The sequence below is a fragment of the Desmodus rotundus genome, chromosome 6 (assembly GCF_022682495.2).
Source record: "Desmodus rotundus isolate HL8 chromosome 6, HLdesRot8A.1, whole genome shotgun sequence".
NCBI lineage: Eukaryota > Metazoa > Chordata > Mammalia > Chiroptera > Phyllostomidae > Desmodus > Desmodus rotundus.
The window spans coordinates 112,893,434-112,920,505 of record NC_071392.1 but is presented as its reverse complement, the minus strand read 5'-3'; the positions used below and the strand labels follow the sequence as shown (position 1 = coordinate 112,920,505).

General features: G+C 36.2%; 1 protein-coding gene across 8 annotated transcripts in view; it reads left to right on the top strand.

Annotated features, from left to right (window-relative positions):
- The window catches only part of ITCH (itchy E3 ubiquitin protein ligase), a 106,069-nt gene that overhangs the window by 59,868 nt on the left and 19,129 nt on the right, over positions 1–27,072 (top strand). For 5 of the 8 annotated variants that reach the window (XM_053925971.2, XM_053925970.2, XM_053925973.1 and 2 more), the window contains exons 8-16: positions 2,146–2,214; positions 5,447–5,604; positions 6,836–7,025; positions 8,620–8,715; positions 9,867–10,041; positions 13,163–13,232; positions 18,572–18,656; positions 23,010–23,138; positions 26,607–26,679. In XM_053925971.2, coding sequence (XP_053781946.1) covers positions 2,146–2,214; positions 5,447–5,604; positions 6,836–7,025; positions 8,620–8,715; positions 9,867–10,041; positions 13,163–13,232; positions 18,572–18,656; positions 23,010–23,138; positions 26,607–26,679 — 1,045 coding nt within the window. The remainder of the gene's footprint in view (positions 1–2,145; positions 2,215–5,446; positions 5,605–6,835; positions 7,026–8,619; positions 8,716–9,866; positions 10,042–13,162; positions 13,233–18,571; positions 18,657–23,009; positions 23,139–26,606; positions 26,680–27,072) is intronic. The other 3 variants (XM_053925975.1, XM_053925976.1, XM_053925974.1) reach the window with 3 other exon arrangements.

Sequence of the window (27,072 nt, the reverse complement as noted above, 5' to 3'; positions counted from 1 at the left end):
ACACTAACGAAAACAAAAAAATCTCATAATGTTTTAAGTAAATTTATGATTTTGTGTTGGGCCACCTTCATAGCCATCCTGGGCTGCAGGTTGGATATCCCAGCTACATTTTCCCAAGTGAATCGTTATAAGTAATCTGAATAACAGTGTCTTCTAGGTTTCTGAGACTGCCAGACTAGTCTTTGAGCATGTGTTTTTATTTATTTTTTTTATCCTCACTCGAAAACATACTCATTGACCTTAGAGAGAGGAAGGGAGAGGGAGAGAGAAACACTGATCTGTTGTGTCCTTTATGCACCCTGACCAGGGATCAAACCTCCACCCTAGGTATGTGCCCTGACTGGGGATTGAATCCAAAACCTTTTGGTGCATAGGGTGACGCTGCAACCAGCTGAGCCACCTGGCCAGGGCTGAGCATGTCTTTTGTGTTAAGCATGAATTTCTTTGTGTTAGCTTTTGTTTTACAGAGCATGTCTCTGAGATAATTGGTTTGAAAAGCATTTTGTAAACTGTCAAATGCTGTTTAAATGTTACTACACAATAACTATGACCATGGCTGGCTTTTCCTCTTTGCTTTTATTTGCAGACTTCATAGCTATATGACTAAAAAGCAGTACAGTATATATTCAATGAACAATGGCTTCTACTCCTCCCTGCCCCAGCTATCATATAAGAAGTTTACTGAACAGTTTTACGTTGTTTTACCTTTTGTCCTAGTTCAAGCACTGTGTATACAAGGGGGGACCCAAAAAACCCCAGAATTTACTTGTTAAAAAATTGTGTATTTATTATTACATGTTTAAACTTCAGTCACCTTCAAAGTACTCTCTCCATTTGATGCAATACACTTATTGAGATGTTTTTTCCACTACTCAGAACAGTTTTTAAACTCATCACTTTTGATGCCTTTTAGTGCTTTTGCCATTTTTTGTTTCACTTCTTCCACATCTGCAAAACATTTCCCATTGAGGACTTTCTTCATCCAGGGTAAAAAAAATGTTGCTTGGGGTAAGATCAGATGAATATGGAGAGTGGGACATGGGGGTCATGCTGCTTTTGGTCAAAAACTGCTCGACACTCAGTGGGGTGTGGGCAGGTGTGCTCATAAATCACCCATCATGAAATGGGGAAACACATTGAAAGAGTCTTCAAAAAAAATTCACTGAAGCCAAACTCAGCCACTCACAACAACGCCAGCTGGTGCACTGATGCAGATGGGTTCCTAGAACACTCACCTAGCTGAGGAAGCCTGTACTACAAGGGGCCCGTCCTCCAGAAGATAACCCCAGGGTTTTTTTTTTGGGGGGGGTCCCTGCTTGTATCATGAATGCAGTCTTGTTGGTCTGCTTTCCCCCATACATGTTTGGATGTTTTGTATTTCTTAATGTTGTCTTCTGTCATTTTTATGAAGTATCAAGATGATTGGTCTCTGATGTTCAAGATTTTGTTGTTAGATGTTTGCCTTCTTGACTTATTTTTTGATCTGTGTATTTCTTATGACCTTATTGTATTAGCATCTTGGTTCTTTATCCTGACCATAAACATCTTATGGGTAGGGCAGATATATTATGTATGGTGAGATAAGCCAAGGTTTGTAAGATTGTGGGGCAAAGGAACAAAAGTACAGTAGCACATAATTAGTAGCTAATTGCTTTTATCTTTTTTTAATCCTTGCCCAAAGATACATTTATTGATCTCCGAGAGAGAGACAGAGAGGCGGGGAAGAGAGAGAGGGAGAGATGTGAGAAACATCTATAGGCTGCCCCCCATATGTGCCCGACTGGCGATTGAACCCATAAGCCAGGTGTGTGCCCTGACCAGGAAGCAGAGCTGTGATCTTTTGGTTTGGGAGATGATGCTCCAACTACCAGAGCCACACCTGCCTGGCAATAGCTAATTGCTTTAAAAGACAATAGTCTGATGAGTTCACACTGACAGTTCTGTTTATTTAGTGTGTTGGTTTTCAAGATCCCATTTTAGCCTTTAGTTTCACACCTTCTTGTTAAAGGAACTAAAACAAACCAATAGTGCTGTTTTAGTATAGGCATGTTCCTTAAACTTTAGCATACATTAGAATCATCTAAAAGACTTGTTCAACCAGTTTGCTAAATCTCATCTTCAGTTCCTGATTTGTTACACTTCTAGAGTAGAGCTCAAGATTTGCATTTCTCACAAGTTTCCTGGTGATGGTGATGCTGATGCTGCTGGGCCAAGGTAAAGATGTTTCTTAGATTATGACAAACTATTATGGGAAATCTATTTGGTTATGTAACAAAGTCTGTTTCTCGAAAATTCAGGCTTGGAGAATGTGCCAGAAATGTCACTCCATCTTAATCCCTATTCTTTTATTTCAGAGCTAGTTTAATCTTTTCTTTTTTGAACTGATTTATTGTTAGAAAATAATACATGATTGTTTTTAAAAACTTAAATTGTATAAAATCTGTAAAAGCTTCATGGAAGAAATAGCATTTGACCTGAGATCATAAAGCATAGCTGTAATGTGGGTGTGCATGTCTTGGGGGAATTGGAGAGAGGAAGAAGTTATAGGTGGAAAGAAGAAAAACAGTCACAAAGGTGGGGAAGAACTCAGAGTGTTTTATTGGAAATCTTTAGTGTTTAGCTGAAAGAATAATTGAAAGTTGGAAATGGTAGATGGTAAATTTGAGGGTAGGATCAGTCAGTTAAGAATCAGATTACCATAAATAATCTGAGGAATAGTGTCTCCTAGGTTTCTGAGACCTAGAGGACCTAGACATTTCTGTGAGGTAGGTAGGTATCATTTTTATAGGTGATGAGATAATTGAGGCTCCAAAAAGGAAAAGAATTTGCCTGAGTTTTATGGTTTAAGTGCCACAGTTGAACCTGGGACTGTCTTCAGAGCCCGAGCTCATAATTATCATGCCTTACTTCTGCCTAAAATGGAATGCTTTTTTTTTTTTCATGTAAGTGGGTGCTCAGCCGTCAATAAATGTTAGTTATTTTTAGTGTTATAGAAGTTGGAGCTAGATAGTGATTTCAGTTTGCAAATGTGGGCTTATAGAATCTTTTTCTATTGTCTCTAAAATATTTGAATAGGGCATTGGTATGATCAAAACTCCACAGCAAAAATTATTTTATTTGATAGCAGTATGTAGTTTGGATTATGTGGTGGTGAGTGAATGTGGGAAGACCTATGTGGGAAGCTGTTACTCTAGTCCACTGAGGGTTAAAACCAGAGCAGTAGTGGTAGAAGAATAGAGAGAATGTGGAAGTGAAATCAGTGGGATTTAGTGAGTGTTAAGAGGCACAGGAGAGAAGAAAAGTCAGTTTGCCTGGGAGGATAGCAATGTCACCTACCGAACCAACTTCTTTTGTATTTAGCTGATAATTTGGTACCAGAGGATGGGAATAAGACAAAGATTAGAGATTCTGATTTGGGAACCATTTGAGAGATAATCTTTGAAATCATGGAATTTGAGACTGTAGGGGAAAATCCATGGAGAAGGAGAAGGAAGACAAGAATAGTACCTTAGGAACATGGGTTGTTTTTTTTTTTTTTTGAAATGATTTTTTTTTTTTATTGTTGTTCAATTACAGTTGTCTGCATTTTCTCCCCACCCCTCGACCCCACACCAGCCAAACCCACCTCCCTCCCCCGCCTCCACCCTTCCCCTTGGTTTTGTCCATGTGTCCTTTCAGGAATGTATATTTAATGAATGAGAGGAAGAGGACAAACTGAATAAGGAATGGTTAGAGTTAGAGTATAAGATGAGAAAAGCATTGTCACAGAAGTTGAGAAAAATGCTTTTAAAAGATGGGTTGTTTAACACTGCCAAATACTGCAACAGAGGATTAAGGTGAAGCACCTGAGGATGCATCAAGCCAGGGTTGCCTTGGCCTTCCTCAGGCAGTTAACACTAACCAGGTCAGGTGCTGATGGCCAGTTACTAAGCCCTCCCCTTTATTCTAAATAAGCATTTGAGGAATTCCCAAAGCAGTCTGTCATATCCTACTATTTACACATATCTGGAGATCTTGTTAAAACGTTAGTTCTGGTATAGTAGGTTGAGAGTGTTGTCCAAGATTGTGCATTTCTAACAGGCTTATATGTGTTGCCCTTGGCTTTTAGTTCAAAGACCATACTTTAAGAAGAAAGGCCCTAGCCCTGGCCGGGTGGCTCGGTTGGAGAGTTGAAAAGGTTGTGGGTTCAATCCCTGGTCAGGTTACATACCTAGGTTGCAGAGTCTATTCCTGGCTAGGGCGCATATGGGAGGCAACTGATTAATGTTTCTCACATCGATGTCTGTCTGTCTCTCTCCCCTCACCCTCTCTCTGTATCTAAAATCAATAAACATAATCTCAGGTGAGGATTTTTTTTTTAATTAAAAGAAGAAGAAAGGTTCTGAACTACTTCTGGGAACTTAGTTTGAAATCATTTAATATTTTAATATGTTTAGATTTGTTCTGGATCGTGGCCCAGGATTATGGATTAATACTGTATAGTGGTTTACTACTTACCAGATAATACTTATCAAAGCTTTAGGTGAGACATCTGCAAACTGGCTAACTCAGTCTGTTTTTTTTGTTTGTTGTTGTTGTTGTTGTTGTTGTTGGCTTTGGTTTTGCCTGGGGAGAAAAACGTCGATTTGTTGCTTTACCCATCCATGCATTCATTCATTGACTTTTGCATGTGCCTTGACTGGGGATTGAACCTGTGACCTTGGTGCATTGGGACTATACTCTAATCAACTGAGCTACCTGGCCAGGGCACTCACATTCTATTTTTTAATTCATGAGTACATTCCCCATGGGAAAAGGAATCAACTATATTTAGCTGGCAGTAGCAATACTTCCTATTACTGTTCTCTTCCCTTTTTCTTTCCCTCCAGTTGATGTCATTGTTTTGAAGAAAAGATAGCTCCTTTAAAAAAGGTCTTTGGGCACCTCTCCTGTAGATCATTAACTTTGAATATTTTCCATACCATTTGCTGGGATTGGGGGAGCACATACCCTGGGAAATAAGTGTACTTCTTTTTCCTGCCATGGGAACAGTCAGCCCTGCCCCAACCTAAAAGCCAATGGAAATCAAGAAAATTATGAAGTTATCTGTGCTTGTGATAAAATAGTATGCCCTTTTCTAAGGCATTTGGGATTTTGAAAATTTGATTATGTTTATGCTTATACAGGGCCTCATATACTTATTTGAAATCTGAACCAGTGTGCCTAATGGTTTTAAATGGTTCCAAGTGGTTCTGTGCCCTGACTTCTCATTCTATTTCTGGATGGGCTCTGAGGATTATATATAAGACCCTACGCAAGGGCTGTTTATATATTTAAGGCTAGCCAGAAATTAGAAGGCTTTTCTCATATTCCTAAAACTTTTCAGTTTTGGTCTGTCTTATGGGTTTTGCTTAAGTTCAAAGATCATTTCCCACCTCTCCCTTTTCTTTACCTTCTTCTTACCCAGAGTGAACACAAATGGATCGGATGACCCTGAGGATGCAGGGTCTGGTGAAAATAGGAGGGTCAATGGGAATAATTCTCCATCACTCTCAAATGGTGGTTTTAAACCTTCTAGGCCTCCAAGACCTTCACGACCACCTCCACCTACTCCACGTAGACCAGGTGTGTATTCCAGCCATACCCTAGGGATATAGCTCTTATACTGTGATTATAAGTAATATTCTGTTGGGAATTGGTCCTCAGGTAAGTGTCAAGAGGATCTTTTAGGTTGGTTTTCTAGCTGTATTCTTACATTAAAATTTTGGCCAAGAATGATCTTTTTGTAGGTAATTAAGACATGCCTTTTCCCTAAGTTTTTCCTCCAGGGTTGAAGTTACTGAGTCACGTGGTTGATTCAGAGTGTAAATCACATGTACATTATATAAAGTATAGGCAGTACAGATAAGATTGCAGCTTTCTGTCAGGGTTTACAACTGTGTGGACATAAGTACGCCTATAAAGTCAAGGATCTGGTTGCTTATTCTCATTATATCCTTTAGAAGGATAATTAATAAAGTGACAAGTAATGTTAAATGATATTCAGATTTTGAAGCAAAATTTTTTATAACAAATGAACCTACTTCATGGAGTAAAAATGTAAACATCTACAGGTAGAATATCCATTTTTTTCCTGACCAGCCAGAACAAATCTTTTAATCTTTTATAATTTTCCTCTGCTAGTATGTTAGTAAAATAATTAAACCAAATATCATTAGAAAAGTAAACTGGTTGTTCACAAATTATTTCAGTAAATGACTTTGTGTTTAATTTACATCTTCCCGCTTTTTCTGTAGATATTTGTGTTAACAATATATTCTCAGTCTTTAAAATCAAATATTGCTTTGTCAAAATACTGGTGACTTCCTTCAGGAATTTTTTGTTAACAGGTATTTCTTGAAGATGTAATATGTATTCAGTAACTATTTATAAGATACTACTGTTTATCAGTCATGTCTTCTGTATTATAATATCAAAATTGACCTCTGATCTATCTGCAAGGTCTCATAGGAAAGATAATTGTAAGGATCTGGAAAATTACTAAATGAACTTATAATATTATAGAATACCCTTACCTATTGTAAAAGTTTTTATTTCCTGTGGCATCAGGAAATCAGAATCTGTGCTTTATAATTAGTAACAGGACATGGGGTAGACAGAACCTAAAATAATGTGAACAAGCCTGCTTAGTGGTACCATTGGCTGTTTCTCATTATTTTATTTAAGTTATTTTCTGCATATCCACATACTAAATTTTATATTTTTCATTTGCCTTTTTATTTCTTAAAGTTAAAATTTTATCTTGATTTCTGAAAAATAATAGATTGTTTTCCTGTTTTTCCCAAATCTTTTATAGCATCTGTCAATGGTTCACCTTCTGCCACTTCTGAAAGTGATGGATCTAGTACAGGCTCTCTGCCTGCAACAAATACAAATTCAAATACATCTGAGGGAGCAACGTCTGGGTTAATAATTCCTCTTACTATATCTGGAGGCTCTGGCCCTAGGCCATTAAATCCTGTACCCCAAGCTCCCCTACCACCTGGGTGAGTAACTGTTTTTGGTTAACATTTGTTTTCTTTAGGCTTCTGCATGTACTTATTTTAAGGAAAATAATACTGAGCTCTGTTCTTTAAAAAACTGTCCTCAAGCAGTTGTAACTGATTTTGGTGGGAATCTAGAGTCAAACTGAACCCAAAACAAAACAAAAACAAAAACCTCCCCATATTTGAAATTTTCTCCCTCATTTCCAGGGCAAAGTAGAATAGTGGAAGAATTCTTTTCTTTTCTTTTTTTAAAAATTACTGAAAGACACTGAACCATAGAAAGTTGACCAAGGTCAAGTAGTAAAAAAGGCCACCTAATTCATATATTTTTTTTTAAGGGAAGAAAAATTACTTAAAATAAAATTTCCATTGTAAAGTCATTATAGCAAAGTAGTAATAATTTAGGAAACTGAGAAAACAAGTACTCACAATCCCATTTTTTTGTTATTGTTAAATTCTTAACTTACTTTTAGGGAGAGAGAAAGCAAAACATCAATTTGCTGTTCTATTTATTTATGCATTCATTGGTTGGTTCTCGCATGTGCCCTGACCAGGCAGGAAACCCACAACCTTGGCATATTGGTATGATGCTCTAACCAACTGAGTCACCTGGCTAGGGCTCATGATCCCATTTTAATCACTACTTGTTATTTTCTAAATTAATAATACTCTAATAGATTATATATGTATATACATTATTTCATTCAAATTCATATAGAGCTCAGAATGCTAATCAAAATTAACTGACTGCTAGATATATTAATAAACTCTCATGATGAGAATTTTAATTTCTAAACAGATTATATAATACCTGTGTGGGTAGTTAGGCTCTTTTCCTTTTGGAATGCCTCCATGGGAAGCCAAATTAGAAAGTTGTTTGTGTGAGGGATTACCAAAGAGAAACTGGGTGCTCTTAGAAGTGATTGGCACTTCTAAGCCACAACGGTTTAGTATTCTTCACTTTGGAGATAACCTACCAAGACTGAAATATTTAGAATGACTTTGTCCATTGTACTGTGCAGAGACATGTCTGATAAAGCCTTATATTCTTCAGTTAGTAATTCTTTAGTTTTTCTTTAGATTTCATAGCATTAATTACAGCTTTCTTTTCCACTCAAGTCCTGCAAATACCCTGATCAGATTGAGACAGACTGTCTCCTGAGTTTCAATCACAAGCCTTGTTAGAAATACAAGGCTTCTCCTGGCAGGGGTGTCCAGCCATGGCCCAACACAAAATCGTATATTTACTTAAAACCTCTTTTTTGCTCATCAGTTTTCATCAGTGTTTGTGTATTTAATGTGTGTCCCAAGACAGCTCTTCTTCTTCCAGTGTGGCCCAGAGACCCCAAAAGTTTGGACACTCGTATTAGAGCTTGTGTTTCTGCAGAAGTAATCTCATCCACTGTGTGTCACCCTCAAAATAATGTTTCTTGATTTTGTTCCTAAATTCTTTTTGTATCTTCTTTATTTACTGACATGCTTACTTACTTCAGTTCTATAACATGGTCATGTAAGAGAAAAAGGCAAAGACAGGATTAAAGAGCCAGGCTACTAATAAAGTTACCATTCCAACCTTTTAAATTTTGTGTTTAAGTTGGGAGCAGAGAGTGGACCAGCATGGGCGAGTTTACTACGTAGATCATATTGAAAAAAGAACAACGTGGGATAGACCAGAACCTCTACCTCCTAAGTAAGTATCTGAATTACAGAAGAGAAAAGGTATTTATTCAGAACTATAGATTGTGTCTGTACAAAATCTTCACTACTTTCTTACTTTGACTCTTCCTGTCAGTCTTTTCTTTATCCACATTGTTTTATGGTAGGTGCAGACTAGAAAGAAGAGTCAGAATTGATTAAGCATAATGAATGATTTCAAATTTCACTCATTTCTGACCTAGAGATTCTATAGGTCTTGCTACTCCCAAATTTTCCTTTCTGAATTTTAACCACCTCAAATTACAGGGTTTTAGGATTAGTTTCTCCAAGAGTAATTATTTGAATAAGAATTGTAGCCCTTATATATATGAGGATAAAGTCCCTATTATATTGAAAAAACTTTATTATATAATAATGAAGTCATCGCAAAATAGTTGGGGGAATAAAGACTATATTAATAATAGGGTGTTAACACTGAAAATTTACATTATATAATTGGAAGGAAAATATTGTTATTCAAGGGAAGTCAGTAGCAAACATGAAAATATTTAGTTTTGCTAGTGATCTTAAATACACACCTAAAAGGTACTGTTTTACTTGTTAAATTATCAGATAATATTCATTGTGAAATTGTGGAGGAACTTTGCCTCAAACATTGCTGGTGGTAGTTACAGTTCTTGCAGAAAGTGTATATAACAATAATAATATACATACTCTTAGTAATTCTCTTCTGGAAATTTATCTTAAATAATGCAGAGGAAGAAAAATTTTTTGATATATTAAATTATTTGTTATTTTACTATGTATGATCATCAGAATATTGGAAAGAACCCTAACCAATCAACTAGATAGAAATGACAAAGTTACTATATTAATGTTTACTTAATATGTTCCCATTTGAAATGATAAATTAGGTAATTATATTCTTGTGGAAAGTGCTTTTTGGAAAGAAAATGAGAACTTTTTCCTTAATGATTATTTGAGACTTACTTGCTAGACATTGTGTTTAAGTTCACTTACAAACTATTTAAGAATACATAAAATAAAAGGCTTCAGGTAAATTAAAAGCAGTTTCTCAAGATAAAATGTTACCAAATGTGCACCAGGGCTAAGATGAAGTCCTGTTTAATTCTTATCTATTTCACAAGTGTTTGTTGAATTAGGTTGTTTTTGTTTCTGATTTAGCTGGGAACGCAGGGTTGACAACATGGGACGTATTTATTATGTTGACCATTTCACAAGAACAACCACATGGCAGAGGCCAACACTGGAATCCGTCCGGAACTATGAACAGTGGCAGCTCCACCGTAGTCAGCGTCAAGGAGCAATACAGCAGTTTAATCAGAGATTCATTTATGGGGTGAGCAACCTGTTTGTTGCATTATAAACTTAATAAGAGTATTTGGTTTTTAACCTTTTCCTGCATATGAAATGTAAAGCACTAATTAGAAGGAAGGTATAAGTAGGATGGCAACCCATTTGTTGCTGTTGACAGATAATTTTTTTAGACCTTATCTCAAGTATCCTGTGTATGTGATCTGTTTCTTCCTCTTTGAAATTTCCTGAAGTTCAACCTGCTTTGTTTTGTTAATGTCAAAAGTAAAAAAGGATACTAAGATAATTTAAAATCCATGGACAAAAGAATAGTAAAAACAAACCCAAGCAGTTTGAAAAGAATTAGAACAGTTCTAAATTTAGTAGTGCCTAACTTAGAAGAACATTTGAAGACTTGAGTCTAAGAACATGACTCTTGAGTGGTTGTACGGAATGATAGAATCGAATCATTTTGTAATGTATAAAGGTAAAGTATACCTCATAAATTATATGGTGCTCTGGGAGACTACAGAAATTTAACTTCCTACAGGACTATGCTAAGTATATTATTCTGGCTTCAAAAGCAAATTATCTTTGGTATAAAAACATTTCCTTTTTGGAAACGATTTAAATTTTACATATTTTCACCCTGGCTGGTGTGGCTCAGTGTATTGAACACCAGCCTGCGAACCTAAGGGTCGCTGGTTCGATTCCAGTCAGGGCACATGCCTAAGTTGCTGGCTAGGTCACCAGTAGGGGGCGTGTGAGAGGCAACCACACATTGATGTTGTTTTTCTCCCTCTCTTTCTCCCTTGCCCTCTGTCTATAAATAAATAAATAAATCTTTAAAATGTACATATCTTTCTTTAGAGTAATACTGCAACAATAGTAATATCCACCAAAAGGTATTAATGGTTTGTTATACAGTCTTTGGTGCTAGGAATTTTACAGTGTTTCTAGTAATAAAGTATCACAGATCTTTTCTCTGTGGAAAGGAGAATAGTCCTTGGAGAAATTTGATTCTATGTGCCAAATGAGGGATTTGTTTTGAGTAGTATATGGAACTGAAACAGAAGAAAGTCAACTCTCCAAGAGTTCAAGAAAAGCTTACCCTTTCCATTGCTCTCTTGTCCCATCCACCACCATCCATACAATTCCTGTTAGATTCCATCAGAATAAATTCCTGTTTTCACTAGGTATCACCTTATTTTATTTTCCCTGTGTTCCTGTGTGTTTCTTACCTCATCCCCATAATAGATGTCACTCACTGACGCTTTCACCCTTATCAGCCTTCCCTGGTTATGACTGAGATAACTTTTTTCATACAACAGTTTTTCCTGTCACCTTTCGTAGACAGCTGTCTATCACTGTCTTCCCTATAGAATGGTTTTAAATCATAAGGAACTTATTTTAGTTACCCTTAGCCAGAGTTACTAACTGAACCGAATGAATTGAACATTCTTAGTACGAGCTACTTAAAAAGTTATGGGGTGTTGGGGTGTTGCTGAGAAAGTCTATTTATTGGGCATATGAAATGGCCTTTGTTCTGACTCTGGCTACAGGGCAATAGGCTATTATACACCAGCACTTTTAACTTCAGAATGTATATGGTCGATGCTGTAACACTGTGTGATAGCTCTTCCTAGCTCATGGCTTCCCAGCTTATCTGTCTAGGGAGAGCCAGAGGGAAAGGCTTGGATGAGAAAACTATCAAAATAGTTTGTCACATGCCAAACTTTTCAGACCTGTTCTATAATCAGGGTTCAAACCTTATATTGTGTTCCTTCCTGGCCTCCTACTCTTACTCCTTTTCATAATTGTGTCTATCAGGAGGAGCAAGGCCAGTTCTTGATAGGTCTGTCTTCCAAGAACTGTTAAATCAGAAATGAGGATATCTCTCATATGCTATAAAGCTTTTCATCAGTTAACTCTATTTCTGCAATAAATCAGTGAGAGTGGGGGGAACTAATATAGATTGAGACTAAGGGACTGCATCAAATGTAAAGTGAGGACTTTGAATTCTGATGTGAACAAATAAGCAGTTAGAGGCATTTAATTAGGGATTGGGTATTAGATGATGAAACCAACATCGATTTTTGTTAGGTGTCTGAATGGTATTGTGGTTATGTAAAAGTATGTTCATACTTTTTAGAAAAGCATGCTAAAATACATAGGGGTGAAATGATGACATTTTCTTCAGCGAAGAATAGGAAAATAAAGATAAGGAAATGTGTTGAGTCTTGGTGCTGGGTGTAAGGGCTACACTGTCCTATTTTACTTGTGGGTTTTTTTTTTCCGTAATAATTTTTTTAAAGCAGAGTCTATTATTTATTTGCCTTATCATTAAAGGAGAAAGAGCTTAACCAAATCTTAATAAGAGACCACAAATTATCCCTACTTTATTATACATTTAAACCAAACACACTCATTAACTTTACACAGAGTCAGTATTACATTTGCATGTCTTTTTCCAGTGGTTGACTTGCTTTTATCTAACCAAACCTTTCTCTCCGCCAGTGTGATAATTGCAAACAGAAATTTAAGAAGTCTTCTATATAGTTCTAAGCTTGTCAACTTCTTTCACCTGGAATTCTTTCCTTTTACGCACCTGACAGCCTGTTCTTCCTGCTACCCCAATTCTCTTCCCACAGTTCTTTGTATATATACTATGTTCTGTATGTGATCCTCTCTTTTTGAGTTAGAAATATAAGATTTTTGTCAGTTCTCCAATGACAGTTACTTATAAATAACTTTTGGAGGGTTATACCCAGGGGTGGGCAAAGTAGGTTTACTGTTGTTCATATGGGAAATAATACAATAATAAATAATAATATGAGAATAAACTCTGTATTTTATGTACTCACTTTAAGCCTACTTTTACCTACCCCTGTATTTCTGTAAAATAATTTGTAGCTAAGAAGGATAAAAATGGTCATTTGGGGATGAGGGTTATGTATTTGTAGTATTTGAATTTCAGACATTAAATACTGTTTGCAACGATGTTTTTTCCCACCAGAGTGTTTTGACTTTTATCCATGATGGTGTGACACTTCTCTAAGATGTGAACTCTGTAAGAGTGTGTTATGTTGCACATGGCCAGGGAAAGCGTATCAGAATTTAGTTGTCCATTTAAGTTCAGTATTTCATCTTTTTGTTCTTCTCTTTAGACGCAAGATTTGTTTGCTGCATCACAAAATAAAGAATTTGATCCCCTTGGGCCCCTGCCACCTGGATGGGGTAAGTTGTATGAATTTTTTCATTGAATTTGGTCATTTTTATTTTATTTCATTAAAATTTATTTTTATCATCACCCGAGGACTTTTTTTTAATTGCCTTTAGAGAGAGAGGAAGGGGTAGAAAGAAAGAGAGAGAGAGAAACATCGATTGGTTGCCCTCTCATACGTGCCCCACAACCTGGGTATGTGCCCTGATTGGGAATTGAACCCGCAACCTTTTGGTTTATAAGATGAGGCTCCAGCTAACTGACCACACCAGCCAGGGTGAATTTGGTCATTTTAAAATCAGGTATTTGTGGATAATATCTTGCTCTTGCTTGAGTGAATCTCTAGGAATATTTTTGGGTGTGTTTAATTCAAAATGCTAAATAGGCATTAAATTTCCCAAAAGTTCTAAGTTGATCTTTTATTATAGTAAACTTTTATTGGTATTCAGAATTATTTTATTCTTCTAAATTTTAAAAATATTTTGCTCAGCAATAAAAAGAAATGGATTATTGATACATACAACAATCTGATGGACCTGAAGGGCATTATGCTTAGTGAAAAAAGTCAGTCTCAAAAGATTATATATATTGTGCCCTGGCCAGGTTGCTCAGTTGGTTGGAGCATTGTCCCATATACCAAAATGTTGCAGGCTCGATCCCTGGTCGGGGTGCGTATGGGAGGCAATGAGTCGATGTTTCTCTTTCTCCCTCATATTGATGTTTCCCTCTCTCTCAGATCACTAAATACATCCTCAGGTGAGGATTTAAAAGAAGAGATCATGTACTATACGGTTTAATTTATGCAATATTCTCAAAATGACAAAACTGTAGAGATGGAAAACAGATTAATAGGTACCAGGAGACAGCCAGTGGATTAGTACACATACAGAAGATAAATGGTTCTTATGTGGTGGTGGAAGGGTTCTGTACCTTGATTACACAAATTTGTACATGGGATAAAAGGGTATGAAACTATACACTGACATAAATGAATTCATTTTTTAAAATTGGTGAAACTGATGCCTTGGCTGGGTGGCTAACTTGGTTGGAGTGTCATCCAATGCACCAGAAATGTTGCGGGTTCGATGCCTAGTCAGGGCACCTACCTAGGTTGCATATTCAGTCCCAGTTCAGGGTGCATATGGGAGGCATCCAATCCATCTTTCTCTCTCTCTCTCTCTCTCTCTCTCTCTGTCTCCCTTCCTCCCACCCTCCCTCCCTTCCTTTCTCTCTAAAATCAACTTTTTAAAAATTGGTAAAAATTGAATAAAATCTGTAGTGAATATTTACCATTGTCAATTTCGTGACTTTGATATTGTAGCTATATAACATGTCACCATTGGGGGAAATTGGTTGAAGGGTATATGAGATTTTTTTGAATGATTTTTGCCACATTCTGTGAATAATAATTATTATTTTTTTTAACTTTAAAACTATTTTGATTACATGGTGCTTCCAAAACACAGTTCACAGCGTGGTTGAGTTGATGTTACCTGGTAGCAGTGGAAGGGGAACATGTAAGGATGGTGACTTGTGTCCTATATCATGGAGCACATGAACATGCTCTGTTATCAAGTATATTTGATACCTTAATTATTAAAACTTTAATATGTACACCAGATTCTGCTTTATATATCATAGCACTGTGGCACATTTTTAGAATATACCGTCTGACATTATAGAAACAATTCATGGGAGCCAAAGAGAATATAGAAAGTGGAAAACAGGAAAGTAAAGCCTGTTATGGAGACAGAGCTGCAGATATTTCATAATATTGGGGTCAGTTCAGAAAGTGGTATTTCTGGATACCTTTGTTGGGAAGCACTGGTCCCTAAGATAGATTGCTTTAGCATTACTCTACTGAGGAATGGAGGGGAAAATTTGATATGTCAAGATCACAAGAATCGGGGCAATAAATGATACTGGCTGTATAAGCCTACGTTTGAGAAACCCCATTGCTCTTAAGAGGTTATTTATCCTCAATACTCCTGTGAGTCAAAAAATATAATAGGCCATACTTATAAATGTTACTAGTTTGAAGCAAAAGGAGGCCATATAAAAGTTATAAATTTGTCTTCATCAAAGCCTGGCGGTTTGGTGTAAGGAGTGTTTTGTCTCTGTTGAGCCTCAGTGTATGGTTAACATCAAGTTCCTTTAGAAGAGGGAATGTTGTCTTTATGAAGTGTATTGAACCAGACCTGTCAGATTGTATTCCCTGACATGGATGCATTTCTCAGCTTTTTCTTGAGTCTGTGTCATATTACAGAGGAGAAATTGATGCACTGAAAAGATATATGTGAAGGTTATGTATTCTTTTAATTTTATTACAGAAAAACCACGATCCAGTTGGCTTTTGTCAGAAACATAGACCATTTCACTCCTCCAGAGCAGCTGTAAGAAAAATTGCCTCTTGCTCATAGAAGCATGAATTGCAGGCATTGTTGCTTTTATTCAGAAAGCTTTTCCTGCAAGCTGCTCCTTGCCTTCTGTATTTACCATTATTCTCATCGTCAAGATCTTTCCCATTTTCATGTTTGCTAACATCTCCTTAAAATACCTCCTCTAAAGACCCGGTCCCAGCTTATCCAGGTTGTAAAAGTGTTACCTTGTTTATTTTATATATAGTTTGCTTATTTTTAGGAGTCACACTCCTCAAGTTGAAGTGTGCCCTCCTTCCTAAATGAGTTCATGATCATCCTATTACTCAGACTAAGCACTGCTTATGACTCTGCATTTGGGGCATATGTCTTATTTGTGGAACCAGCAACAACACAGGTATTGTGACAGATGAGACCCACCTGACATACCCTCAGGATTGACCCAGGAAATAAAATCACAGTTTATATTCTGTGTTTATGTTATGGAATTGACAAATATATTTAAATCCGATTTCCTCACCCTTTCAGACTTTTACATGCTAAGACTAGACATTACTGCCTTGAAGTGAATTTGTTAACACACACAAACTATAGAAGCTGGATAACAGAATATTTTTGGTTCAAATGTGTAGTCTAATGTGCCTTTGCATATAGCTGGCTTTACCCATCAAGTATAAAGATATTTTCTTATTTTCAGAGTTGCTATGAAAGAATACATAGAACAACAAGAAGCTTCTGGTTTTTACTGTTTTATTCATCAAGTCAAGAAGTGCTCTGATTTGCATTCAGGGTTTGATGTTCAGTAATTTCAGTATTGTTTATCATGTGATTTTTCCACAAAGTAAAATGTCAGTTGCACAGCCATAGTTCTTCCTCTCATTGAGTAGATGAACTTTCAGTTTGCAAGTACACCCACCTTTGAAATTTTGTTTTTTATAGCCTCTCCCAAGGAATGCTGGTACTAGCAGTATACACTTAGAACATAATAGACAATAAGTTTTCTCTTAACTTTATCTTGCTTCATGTTAGCTTTTGAAGAGAAAATCTCTGACCCTGAAATCTGAACTTAGATGGTAGATAAAAGATGAATATATGCTTAGCCATGCAGTTAGGGTATTATTTTTTGGTGATCAAATTTCTTTGGAATCAAGAAATTTATAGATTCTCGAGTATATTTAAAAAATTTAAGTTATAATGACTGCCAGGAACTAACTTTGTTATCGTGTAGCCAGCTGTAGTACTGTGGGTGCTTCTTTTTGCCTTAGAATGGATCTTAATGTTGGTTACATGTTTTCACACTCAAGATGCCGTGATCAGTGAAGCCAGTGTTAATATTCAGTGTGTCAGAGGATACAGAGTCCCATTTTTCTGTATATCATGTACACCTGGAGTTATGTTTCTATTTCAGTCTCAGCTAATACAGAAATTAGCTGATATGTCAGGAGTGGGTTCATGATACTCATGATACAAATATATTCCTTAATCTCCCCCTCCCTATATCATCACTGCTACTTGAAATCTTGGAATCAGTGCTGGAGACATAGTTAAACGTTAACAAATACTAATTTTATGAGATTCATCCTTCAATACCTTGCTTAAAGATCAGAGGATCTAAATAAATGTTATTTGAAAAACAGATAAAACTTTTCAAGCCACAGGAAATAAAAATTGGCCTTATCAGCATGGAATTAAGTTTAAAATTTTATTTGAAAATTATTAATTTTTAGAAAATGCTTGTTAAAAAGTTGGAATGCATTCTAACACTCTGTAATACTTCAGTTATTTTGAGACATCTTGTCCAAATTTTAAAAACTCAGATGTAGGAATAGACCCATCTTTTGAAGAATTAATGGTAATGGAGCAGAGAAGTCAATAGATCAGAACAACAGAACATTAAAATTTTGAAACTATGCCCTGGGCGGGTTTCTCAGTTATTTGTGGGTTCAGCCCCCAGTCAGGGCCCATACCTAGGTTGTGATCCCCAGTCAGGGAACGAATGGGAGGCAACCAATAGATGTTTCTCTTTCACATTGATATGTGTCTGTCTGTCTCTCTCTTTGTCTCTTTCTCTCTCTCTCTTTCCCTCTCTCTCTCCCCCTCCCCCCCTAAAATCAATAAACATATCCTCAGGTGAAGATTTAACAAAAATTTCAAAACTATGTGGTTATTAAAGGAGGAAATTACATTCACATGCCCTCTGGACCTTGATGAGAAAGCACAGGGAAGCAGGGAAATTTTTTTTTAGAAAGGGAACAAGAAAACAAGGAGAATCCTAAAGTAAGAGGGAATGGGGAGGACAAGCAGCAGCTTCAGATGCCCATCCCTTGTGCAGAAAGTTACTATAGATATTTAGGATTTGGGAGCTGGACATACTACGGAACAGGACATATTTTGAAACAATGTCTTCCCCAGTTGAAGAATGCCAAGCAGGTAACAAACGATTAAGATATATCACCCCCATTAAGTTTTAAGAAGTAAAATGGTTTGGTATGAAAAAAATCCCTGACCGAAGGCCGGAGTCTCCATCCTGTCACTGCCACTTAATTCTAAGATTTTGGGCAGATCACTTAACCTGTCTGAGTTTCTTTATTGTCAAAATAAACTAAAACCACCTGCCCCATGGGACTGTTAAGGATAAACGAGGTCATCTATGAAAAGTTAAAACAGTTAATTCATAATGCTACTGTTCGTTGGCTTGAGCAGAAAGGTTCTATGGGCAGGATATTGTGAATTAAAATTTAGCTTCTAGAATGTAATCATATTTTTATAACTTAGCACGTATGTGAATTTAACAGTGAAAGTTAAAGCTTTGAGAGTTGTGATTTAAAAACTACAAAACCAATAAATAGTATAATAAGAAATGAACAAATTCAGCTCATCTTATTATTTTAGTTTGAGGAAGAAGACTATGCCAACTCTAATGCTTTTCTTTCTTTTCTTTCTTTTTTTTTTCTTTTTTCTTTTTTTAATATAAGAGAAGAGAACGGACACCAATGGTAGAGTATATTTTGTCAACCACAACACTCGTATTACCCAATGGGAAGACCCCAGAAGTCAAGGGTAAGAGCTTTCAGTTACTAGTTTATAGATAACCTCTTAAAAATTGTACCCTATTTCTGATTCATTTATTAAAAAGACCAATTGCATATTCTTTCCCTAAAGGCCTTAAACATTAGCCACCCACATACCTTATAAAGAGGAAAAAATTATACTATTTCATACAACAAATGTGGATCTCTTAAGGGAAAAAAATCTCAATGATATATGCCAATATACTTACATATTTAAAGAAAACTAGTTATTATTAATAAGACCAGATAAGTAATTCTAAAGTAGGGTTTTGCAACCTGGAATCTACTGGATAAACTTCAGGAAGTAATATCACTTAGGGAGGGAAAAAAATCAAACATTCATTTTTATTAAACATTACCTGAAATTGAATGTTTTCTTCCATTGTGATTGTAGGCTACAACCATAGGAAAATTAGAAATGCCTAGGACTTTGCCATCAGTAGAAATCACAGGTTTTTTATATCATTCTGCAGTTGTTGCAGATATATCAAATATTGCTTACATACATCATTATAGGAACTTGCTAGTTAATAGATTGATACACATTATAAGTTTGTCTTTTTAATGTTTTGAGAACTATGTATATATAATTGCTTTTCTTTGTAACATTATGTAATGGTTTGTGTATCTGTTTCCTGGGGCCGCCTTAACAAAGTACCTGTAGCTTGAACAGAAATTTGTCTCATAGTTGAGGCTACAAGATCAGGGTGTTGGGAGGCCTGTGCTTCTTCTGAAGGCAGCAGGGAAGAACTTGTTCCAGGCCTCTCTCCTAGCTTCTGGTGGTCTTTTTGGCTTGTGGCAGTTTAACTCCAAGCTTGAAAAGGCACTCTTTCAGTGTATGTGTCTCTGTGTTCAAATTTTCCCTTTTTATAAGGACACCAGTCATAATATTAGTGGCCTACCATTTCCATCTTAACTAGTTACATCTGCAACAACCCTATTTCTTAATATGGTCACGTTCTGAGGTGCTGAGGATTAGGGATTCAACATAGGAATTTGCAGGGCCCGTAGCAGTTTGGCCCATAATAATATGTAATACTATGCATTTATCAGGCTGCTGGAAGGATTCCATTCTGCAAGGAATTTGGCGAGGTATATATAGTCAGAGAGCACAGTCACTACGTGATTGCCCTAACTTCAGACGTTAGCCATAAGCTCGGAGGTCCCCAGGACTATTCTCACTTCAGACCAACTGGCTACAAATTTTACAAATTTCAGGGGTCCCCATAATCACTTTCACTAGAGAAACTAGAACTCAACTGAAGCCTCTTGACCTCAGTCACATTTATTATAGGGAAAGGCTGCAAATAAGAACCAACAGAAGGAAGAGATGCAAAGGCCAGAGTCTGAGATGGTTCCAAACATCCAGAATTGATGTGGAACAGTATGTGTGGAATAGTGCTAAGCATGGAGTCTCACTTGAGTCTCTGATATCCAGAGTTTTTATTAAGGCTTCATCGTGTACTGCGTGTATGGCTAACATTTAGCCTCCAGCCATTCCCCAGAGTTTGATCTAAAACCTTTAGTTTTCAGTTGTTGGAATCAATATAGAATATCCCAACGTCTCCATCATAAAACACATTCCAGAGGCCTAGAGAGTACTTCCCAGTAGCCTAGGGCAAAGACCAGACCTTTCTTTAGATATGATTAACTCTTCGCTTAACACATTCAGGGCTCAGAGTTTTAAGAACTGCTATTCTAAAGGCATGCTTTAAATTTGAAATCTATTTCTGGGTACTAACAAATCACAAATTTTTAAATAAAGTTATGGTATTTAACGTAAATATTTTTAATTTCCCTAAAAGGAAAAATTGAGAATTTCAAAAGTAATATTCCTAATTCCTCTTTAAAATTCTATCTCTAGTCCTGGCCAGGTGGCTTGGTTAGAGCATCGTCCTGTGCACCAAAAGGTTGCAGGTTTGACCCCCAGTCAGGGCGCATACCCAGGTTTCAGGTTTGAACCCCAGTCAGGGCGTTTATGGGAGGCAACCAGTTGATGTTTCCCTCTCTCTGTCTTTTCTCTCTGTCTCTCTACCTCTCTGTCTCTCTCCTCCTTCTCCCTCCTTCCCTCCCTCCCTCTCACTCTAAAATCAATAAACATCCTCTAGTGAGGAGTGGGGAAAAAAATTCTGTCTCTAAGGATAGAGCAGACCATGTCAGCTTACTGTAATTTGCTGCCATTTCTTTATTCCCCCATAGACCTTCAAAGTTTCAGAGCTAAGGTCAGAATCATATTTTAACATATAATAAAAATAACCCAGGTCTATTTGATTTGTTTTGCTTTTAGAGGCAACAACTTGTTACTAAGTCTGTCTTGCAAATATAATTACAACAAATCAGAAGTGATAGCTTTAAAAAGTTTGGTAGTCTGTTTTATCTGACATCGTATTCAGTTCTGTGAATACAACTAAATGTTCGTAGCCTCTTGACATAGTTTATAAAATAACTATTCTGTGCAACAGAACATTCTTACTCTGACTTTTCAGAGTACGTTCTCAGACTTTTGTTCTTCTAAAGTACACTTGAAGAAAATGACGTTCCTGTTGCAACTGTAGCTCTCTGAAACAGTGAGCTTAAGTGCCTTCAACTCTTTCTTCCTTTCTCATGTGAACTTGAACATTTCCATTGCTCTCTCACCAGACCCATCAGAGGTATTCAGTAGTTTCCTACTCGTTCTAGTATTCTAGTGTAATATTTTGAAATGTAAAATAAGTTTCTCAGGTTCAGTGAATATGCAGTTTTGAATACATATGCTAATGCCTCAATTATTTTAATATATAACAAATGAAAATCAAGTTAAGTCACTGTTGCCTTATAATGTAGTTACTGTTTTAAAATTCATATATAATAATATTTTCAGGGAGGGAAGTTGTTGCCAGACAACACAAGCTGAAATACTTGATAAATGCTGTGATTAGCAGTATGAAGGAAGTACTTTGAGAGACCTGAAAAGAAGGATCAATATATAGTAGGAGGAATAATAACAGTTTGAGGGCTTACACATACATACGTCTTTTAAATAGGTGGGTACAAGATAGTTAAAAGCCAACAATTAACACGATGATAATAATTACAATGAGGGGATTTGTGGTCTCCTGCCCTGGTGCAGTGGTTTTGCTTTAAGGGGTGGAAGTGGAGGGCAGAAATGACTTTGTTATTTGGAAGACTTTGTCTTTGGAAGACTTTGTTATTCCAAAGCCTTCTTAATCATGTATGTTATTCTGTATGCAAAAAGACAACAGATAGGCTCAGTTAAGGTAAAGACTGACCTTTGATAGGGAAAAATACTGCCCTCCACTGTGAACCACTTTTAGTTAGAAAGTTTTAATTTCAGACTATCCTATGTGGTATGTTCTGTCTCTGAGTTTGTGAGGCCTCCATGCGGGCCTCTCCTGAGCTGCTCAGGTGTAGTAGTATGTGGCCACTTTCTTGTCCATACTTCCCCCTTTTGGTCATAAAACTATATGCTAAGCTTTTTGCTTATATCATTTAATTGATTACTCCTATAGTCTTATTACATAGACATTATCTTCATTTTATGGACAAAGAAACTGAAGTTTAGAGAGATGAAGCAAGGTCTTAAAGGTAGGTATTAAGGATGTAGAGAGGAATACTTGGTAAAGAACATTTGAGTTGTCTTAACAGAGGAATAAGCTTCGCTTGGAGGTGTGGCAGATCATGTCATGCTTAGGGAAATGGTGATGTTATTGTTAAACACTATGAAATCAGAGTTCAGGGAAGGGATTTGAGGGCAGAGTATAGATCCAGAGTGAGTGAGGTGCGGTAATTTAGACTTAGATCGTATGATTGGTTGTGGTGAACAGTGCTGTCACCTTAAGGAGAGAACTAATTTGATCAGACCTCTATTTTAATACTCTGTCAGCAATATGAAATAAACAAGTGTAGGACCCGAGTGAGACTAGAGGCAGGAAAAACCAGTTAGGTGGCTATTGTGAAAGTTTGAGATAAAGAAAGCCAGAGTAAAAATGGTGCTGGGGATTGAAAATAGTGATGAACATGAAAACTTCGAAGGCAGAATGGGTAGAATTTGGTTGCCATAGGATGTTTAGGTGGGTTATTAAATAGATGGGGAATACAAGTCATGCAGGTGGGAGAAGACTGAGTGGTGGTTGGTTGATGGACCTGTTGACAGATTAATAACATGCTTACAGGATAAAGAGGATATAGGTAAAGAGGTCTTGTAAACAACCAGATATACTGGACTAAATAGTTTTCTAGAAGATTTCCACTGCATTTATGTTTGTTTTTTGTTTCTGTATTTGGCAGACAAGCAACTCTTTAACTTTTTTTGTTTGTTTTTATTTTTTCCTATGTTGTTTAGTCAATTAAATGAAAAGCCCTTACCTGAAGGCTGGGAAATGAGATTCACAGTGGATGGAATTCCATATTTTGTGGACCACAATAGAAGAACAACCACCTATATAGATCCTCGCACTGGAAAATCTGCCCTGTAAGTTTTTTAAACATTGTAGATTAAAACAAAAACCGATTTCAAGATTTCGATGTAAAATATCTGAGTTAGTAAGAAGTACAGTTCTTTTTGAGTTGGCCTGCCCATAGATTTCTGTTCACTAAATATTTTGTATTGCCACTACTCTCTTGAATATTTTCTCCTATAGGCTTTTCATATTTGTTACCATCTGTGCACTCAGCACTTAATGAGACTATTTAGAAATTATAAGTACAGTACTGCTCACCAATTAATCCCTGATTTCTGGTGCTTGTTTTCTTTCATTTCTACTACCTTTTAACTTAAAAGCTCCCTTAACTTTGTTTTTCTTTTTCATTTTTGAAAAGCAACTTATGTTTTGTTTAGGGGTTTTTTAAATTATGGTAGCCTTGACTAGAGTGGTTCAGTGGGTTAGATGTTGTCCCACAAACTGAAAAGTCACTGGTTTGATTCCTGGTCAAAACACATGCCTGGATTGCAGGCCAGGTCCTCAGTTGGGGGCATTTGAGAGGCAACTGATCAGTCTTTCTCTCAGCACATTGATGTGTCTCTCCCTTTCTTTCTCCCTTCCCCTCAGTCTAAAAATAAATACATAAAATCTTTAAAAAAATTTTTTTAAATAAAATTATGGTAAAACATACATAACAAAATTCACTATTTTAGGTGTACAGTTTAATGGCAGTAAGTACATTCACATTATTTTGCAACCATGTCATCCTATACTGAAACTCTGTACCCATTATGTAATAACTATCCAACCCTCCTCCCCAATCCCTGATAACTACTACTGTTCTCCTTTCTGTCTTTATGAAGTTGACTACTCAGGATAAGTGGAATCATACAATATTTCTTCTTTGGTGCTTATTTCACTTCGCATAATGTTTCCAAAATTTATCTGTGTGGTAGCTTGTATCAGAATTTCATTTTTTAAGGTTGAATATTATTCCAGTCTATGTATATACCATATTTTTTAATATATTTATTCATGGACATTTGGGTTGTTTCCCCCTTTTGGCTCTTGTGAATAATACTGCTGTGAACATGAATGTACTAATAAGTGTTCGAATCCTTGCTTTAAATTCTTTTCTGTATATACTCAGAAGTGGAATTGCTGGATCAAATGGTAGTTTTATGTGTTTTTTGAGTTGCTGCCATACTGTTTTCCACAGCAGGTACTCCATTTTACATTTCCACGAGCAATGCAGATGGGTTCCGTGTTTTGTTTTGTTTTGTTTTAGTCCTCACCAACAATTGTTTTTTGCTTGTTTCTTTTTATAATGCTGTCCTGTAGGTGTGAAGTAGTACCTTATTGTAGTTTTTATTTTTATGTCTTTAATGAGTCTTGGTGTTGAGCATCTTTTCATGCACTTATTGTCCATTTATATATCTTTGAAGAAATGTCTGAGTCTTTTGCCCAATTTTGAATTGAGTTGCTTGGATTTTTTGTTGAGTTTTAGAATTTTTAATATATTCTAGATACAAATACCTTGTTATATATGTCATTTGCAAATATCTTCTTCCATTCTGTATGTTGCCTAAGAGTTCTATAGCTTTAGCACATATATTTAGGTCTTGGATCCATTTTTAGTTAATTTTTGCAATGGTGTTAGGTAAGGACCCATTTTCATTCTTTTGCATGTGGATATCCCAGCACCATTTTGTTGGAAAGACTCCTTTCCCCATGGTATGGTCTTGGCACCCTTGTCAGAAATCATTGGACCATATAGGCGAGAGTTTATTTTTGGGCCTTCTATTCTATTAGTCTAGATATCTGTCTTCATTCCAGCACCAGTATGGTTTGGTTACTTTAGCTTTATATTTAATATTAAATTTTGAAATTAGGAAATTCGAGTCCTCCAACTTTGTTTTTATTTTTTGAGATTGTTTTGGCTTTACAGGGTCCCTTGAGATTCCATGTGAGTTTTAGGGTGGGTTTTTCTTTTTCTGCAAAAAAAGTCATTGGGATTTTGATAGGGATTGCACTGAATTTGTAGTTTGCTTTGGTTAGTATTGACATCTTAGTCTTCTGGTCTGTGAACATAGGCTATTGTTTACATTTATTTGCCTTCTTTAATTGCTTTCCATGCAGTGTTTTGTAGTTTTCAAGGTGCAGGTCTTTTACCTTCTTGGTTAAGTTAATTCCTGAATGTTTTGTTGTTTTTGGTGCTATTCGTAAATGGAATTACTTTCTTAATTTTTCTTTTCAGATTGTTGGTTGTTTATGAAAATACAGCTGATTTTTGGGTACTGTTTTATATCTAACTTAGCTGAATTTAATTATTAGTTCTAATGGGTTTTTTGTTTATTTGTTTTAGGGTTTTCTGTATATAAGATCATATCTTCAAACAAATAATTTTTCCTTCTTTTTCAATTTGGATGCCTTTTTATTACTTTTTATTGCCTAAGTACTCTGGCTAGAACTTCCAATACTGTGTTGAATACAAGTGGTGAAAGCAGGCATCCTTGCACTATTCCTGATCTTAAAAGGAAAGTTTTCATTCTTTAATCATTGAATGTGATATGAGCTATAGGATTTTGTTATATGGCCTTTATTATGTTGAGGTAGTTTCCTTCTAGTCTAGTTTGTTGTGTGTATGTTTTTAATCGTGAAAGAATGTTGCATTTTATCAGATACTTTTATTTGCATAGATACTGCTTAGGTAAATATCAAGAGTCTGATTTAAGGACAAAGGAGAGAATGGATTTGGAGAATAGACAACATTCTCAGATAGAATCTACTTTACCTAGTCCTGTTAGATTTATCTGTATATAAGAGAAAATCCCACAACAGTGGCTTTAAATTTTTCTTTCTTTTATTGATTCTAGAGACAGGGTAAGGGAGGGAGAAAAAGGAAAAGAAACATCAATGTGAGAGAGAGACATCAATTGGTTGCCTCTTGCATGAGCCCCAACTGGGGACCAAACCCACAACTCAGGCATGTGCCTGAACAGGAATTAAACTGGCAACCTTTTGGTTTTAGAGAAGACACCCAACCAACTGAACCACACTGTCCAAGGGTCTACAACAGTAGCTTTAAAAAGATGAAAATTTGCCCTGCCTGGTGTGGCTCAGTGGATTGAGTGCTGGCCTGTGAGCCAGAGGGTCGCCAGATCAATTCCCAGTCAGGGCACATGCCTGGGTTGCCAGCCAGATCAGATCCCCAGTTGGGGTTGCTTGAAAGGCAACCACATACTGATGTTTCCCTATCTTTCTCCCTCACCCTCTGTCTAAAAATAAATAAATAAAATCTTAAAAAATATAAAAGTAAAAAGATAAAAATTTATTTCTCTCTTTTATTTAAAAATAGCCTTGGGAAATAAAAACTTTAAAAGGTGGTGGTAAGAGTATGCTGTGCTAGGGTGTTTTTGTATTTGACTGCTAAGTACTGAGGCGGTATGGTATTTTGCTTTTCCTCAATATTTTATCTTGCAAACAGGTATTTATGTCATATTACCATTCTTCCTCAGAGACAATGGACCCCAGATAGCCTATGTACGGGACTTCAAGGCAAAGGTTCAATATTTCCGGTTCTGGTGTCAGGTTAGTATTGGGACTATATTTCTGTACTCCCTTTGTTTGTTTATGTTGCTTATATTACACAGTCAGTGATTGTGAAAATAACTCATAGAAAAAGAGGTAAAATGAAAAACATCAGAATCTCCTATTTCAAGGCAAAGAAATAGATTTATCAGTTAGATAATTTGTCGCTTCTGTTGTCCAGAATAATAAATTTGAAACCATTTGAATAAGGAAACATAGTTATTCTCTTTCCAATATCCATTATGTTCAGATTGCAGAAATCCTCAAATGAACTGAAACATTTTCTGATTTATAAATTATAACCAACCTCTTTCATATTAGCATTTGGTACATACGTGCATATATCACTTTAACAAATACATATAGTTATATTCAGAGTATTTTTCTCAGATG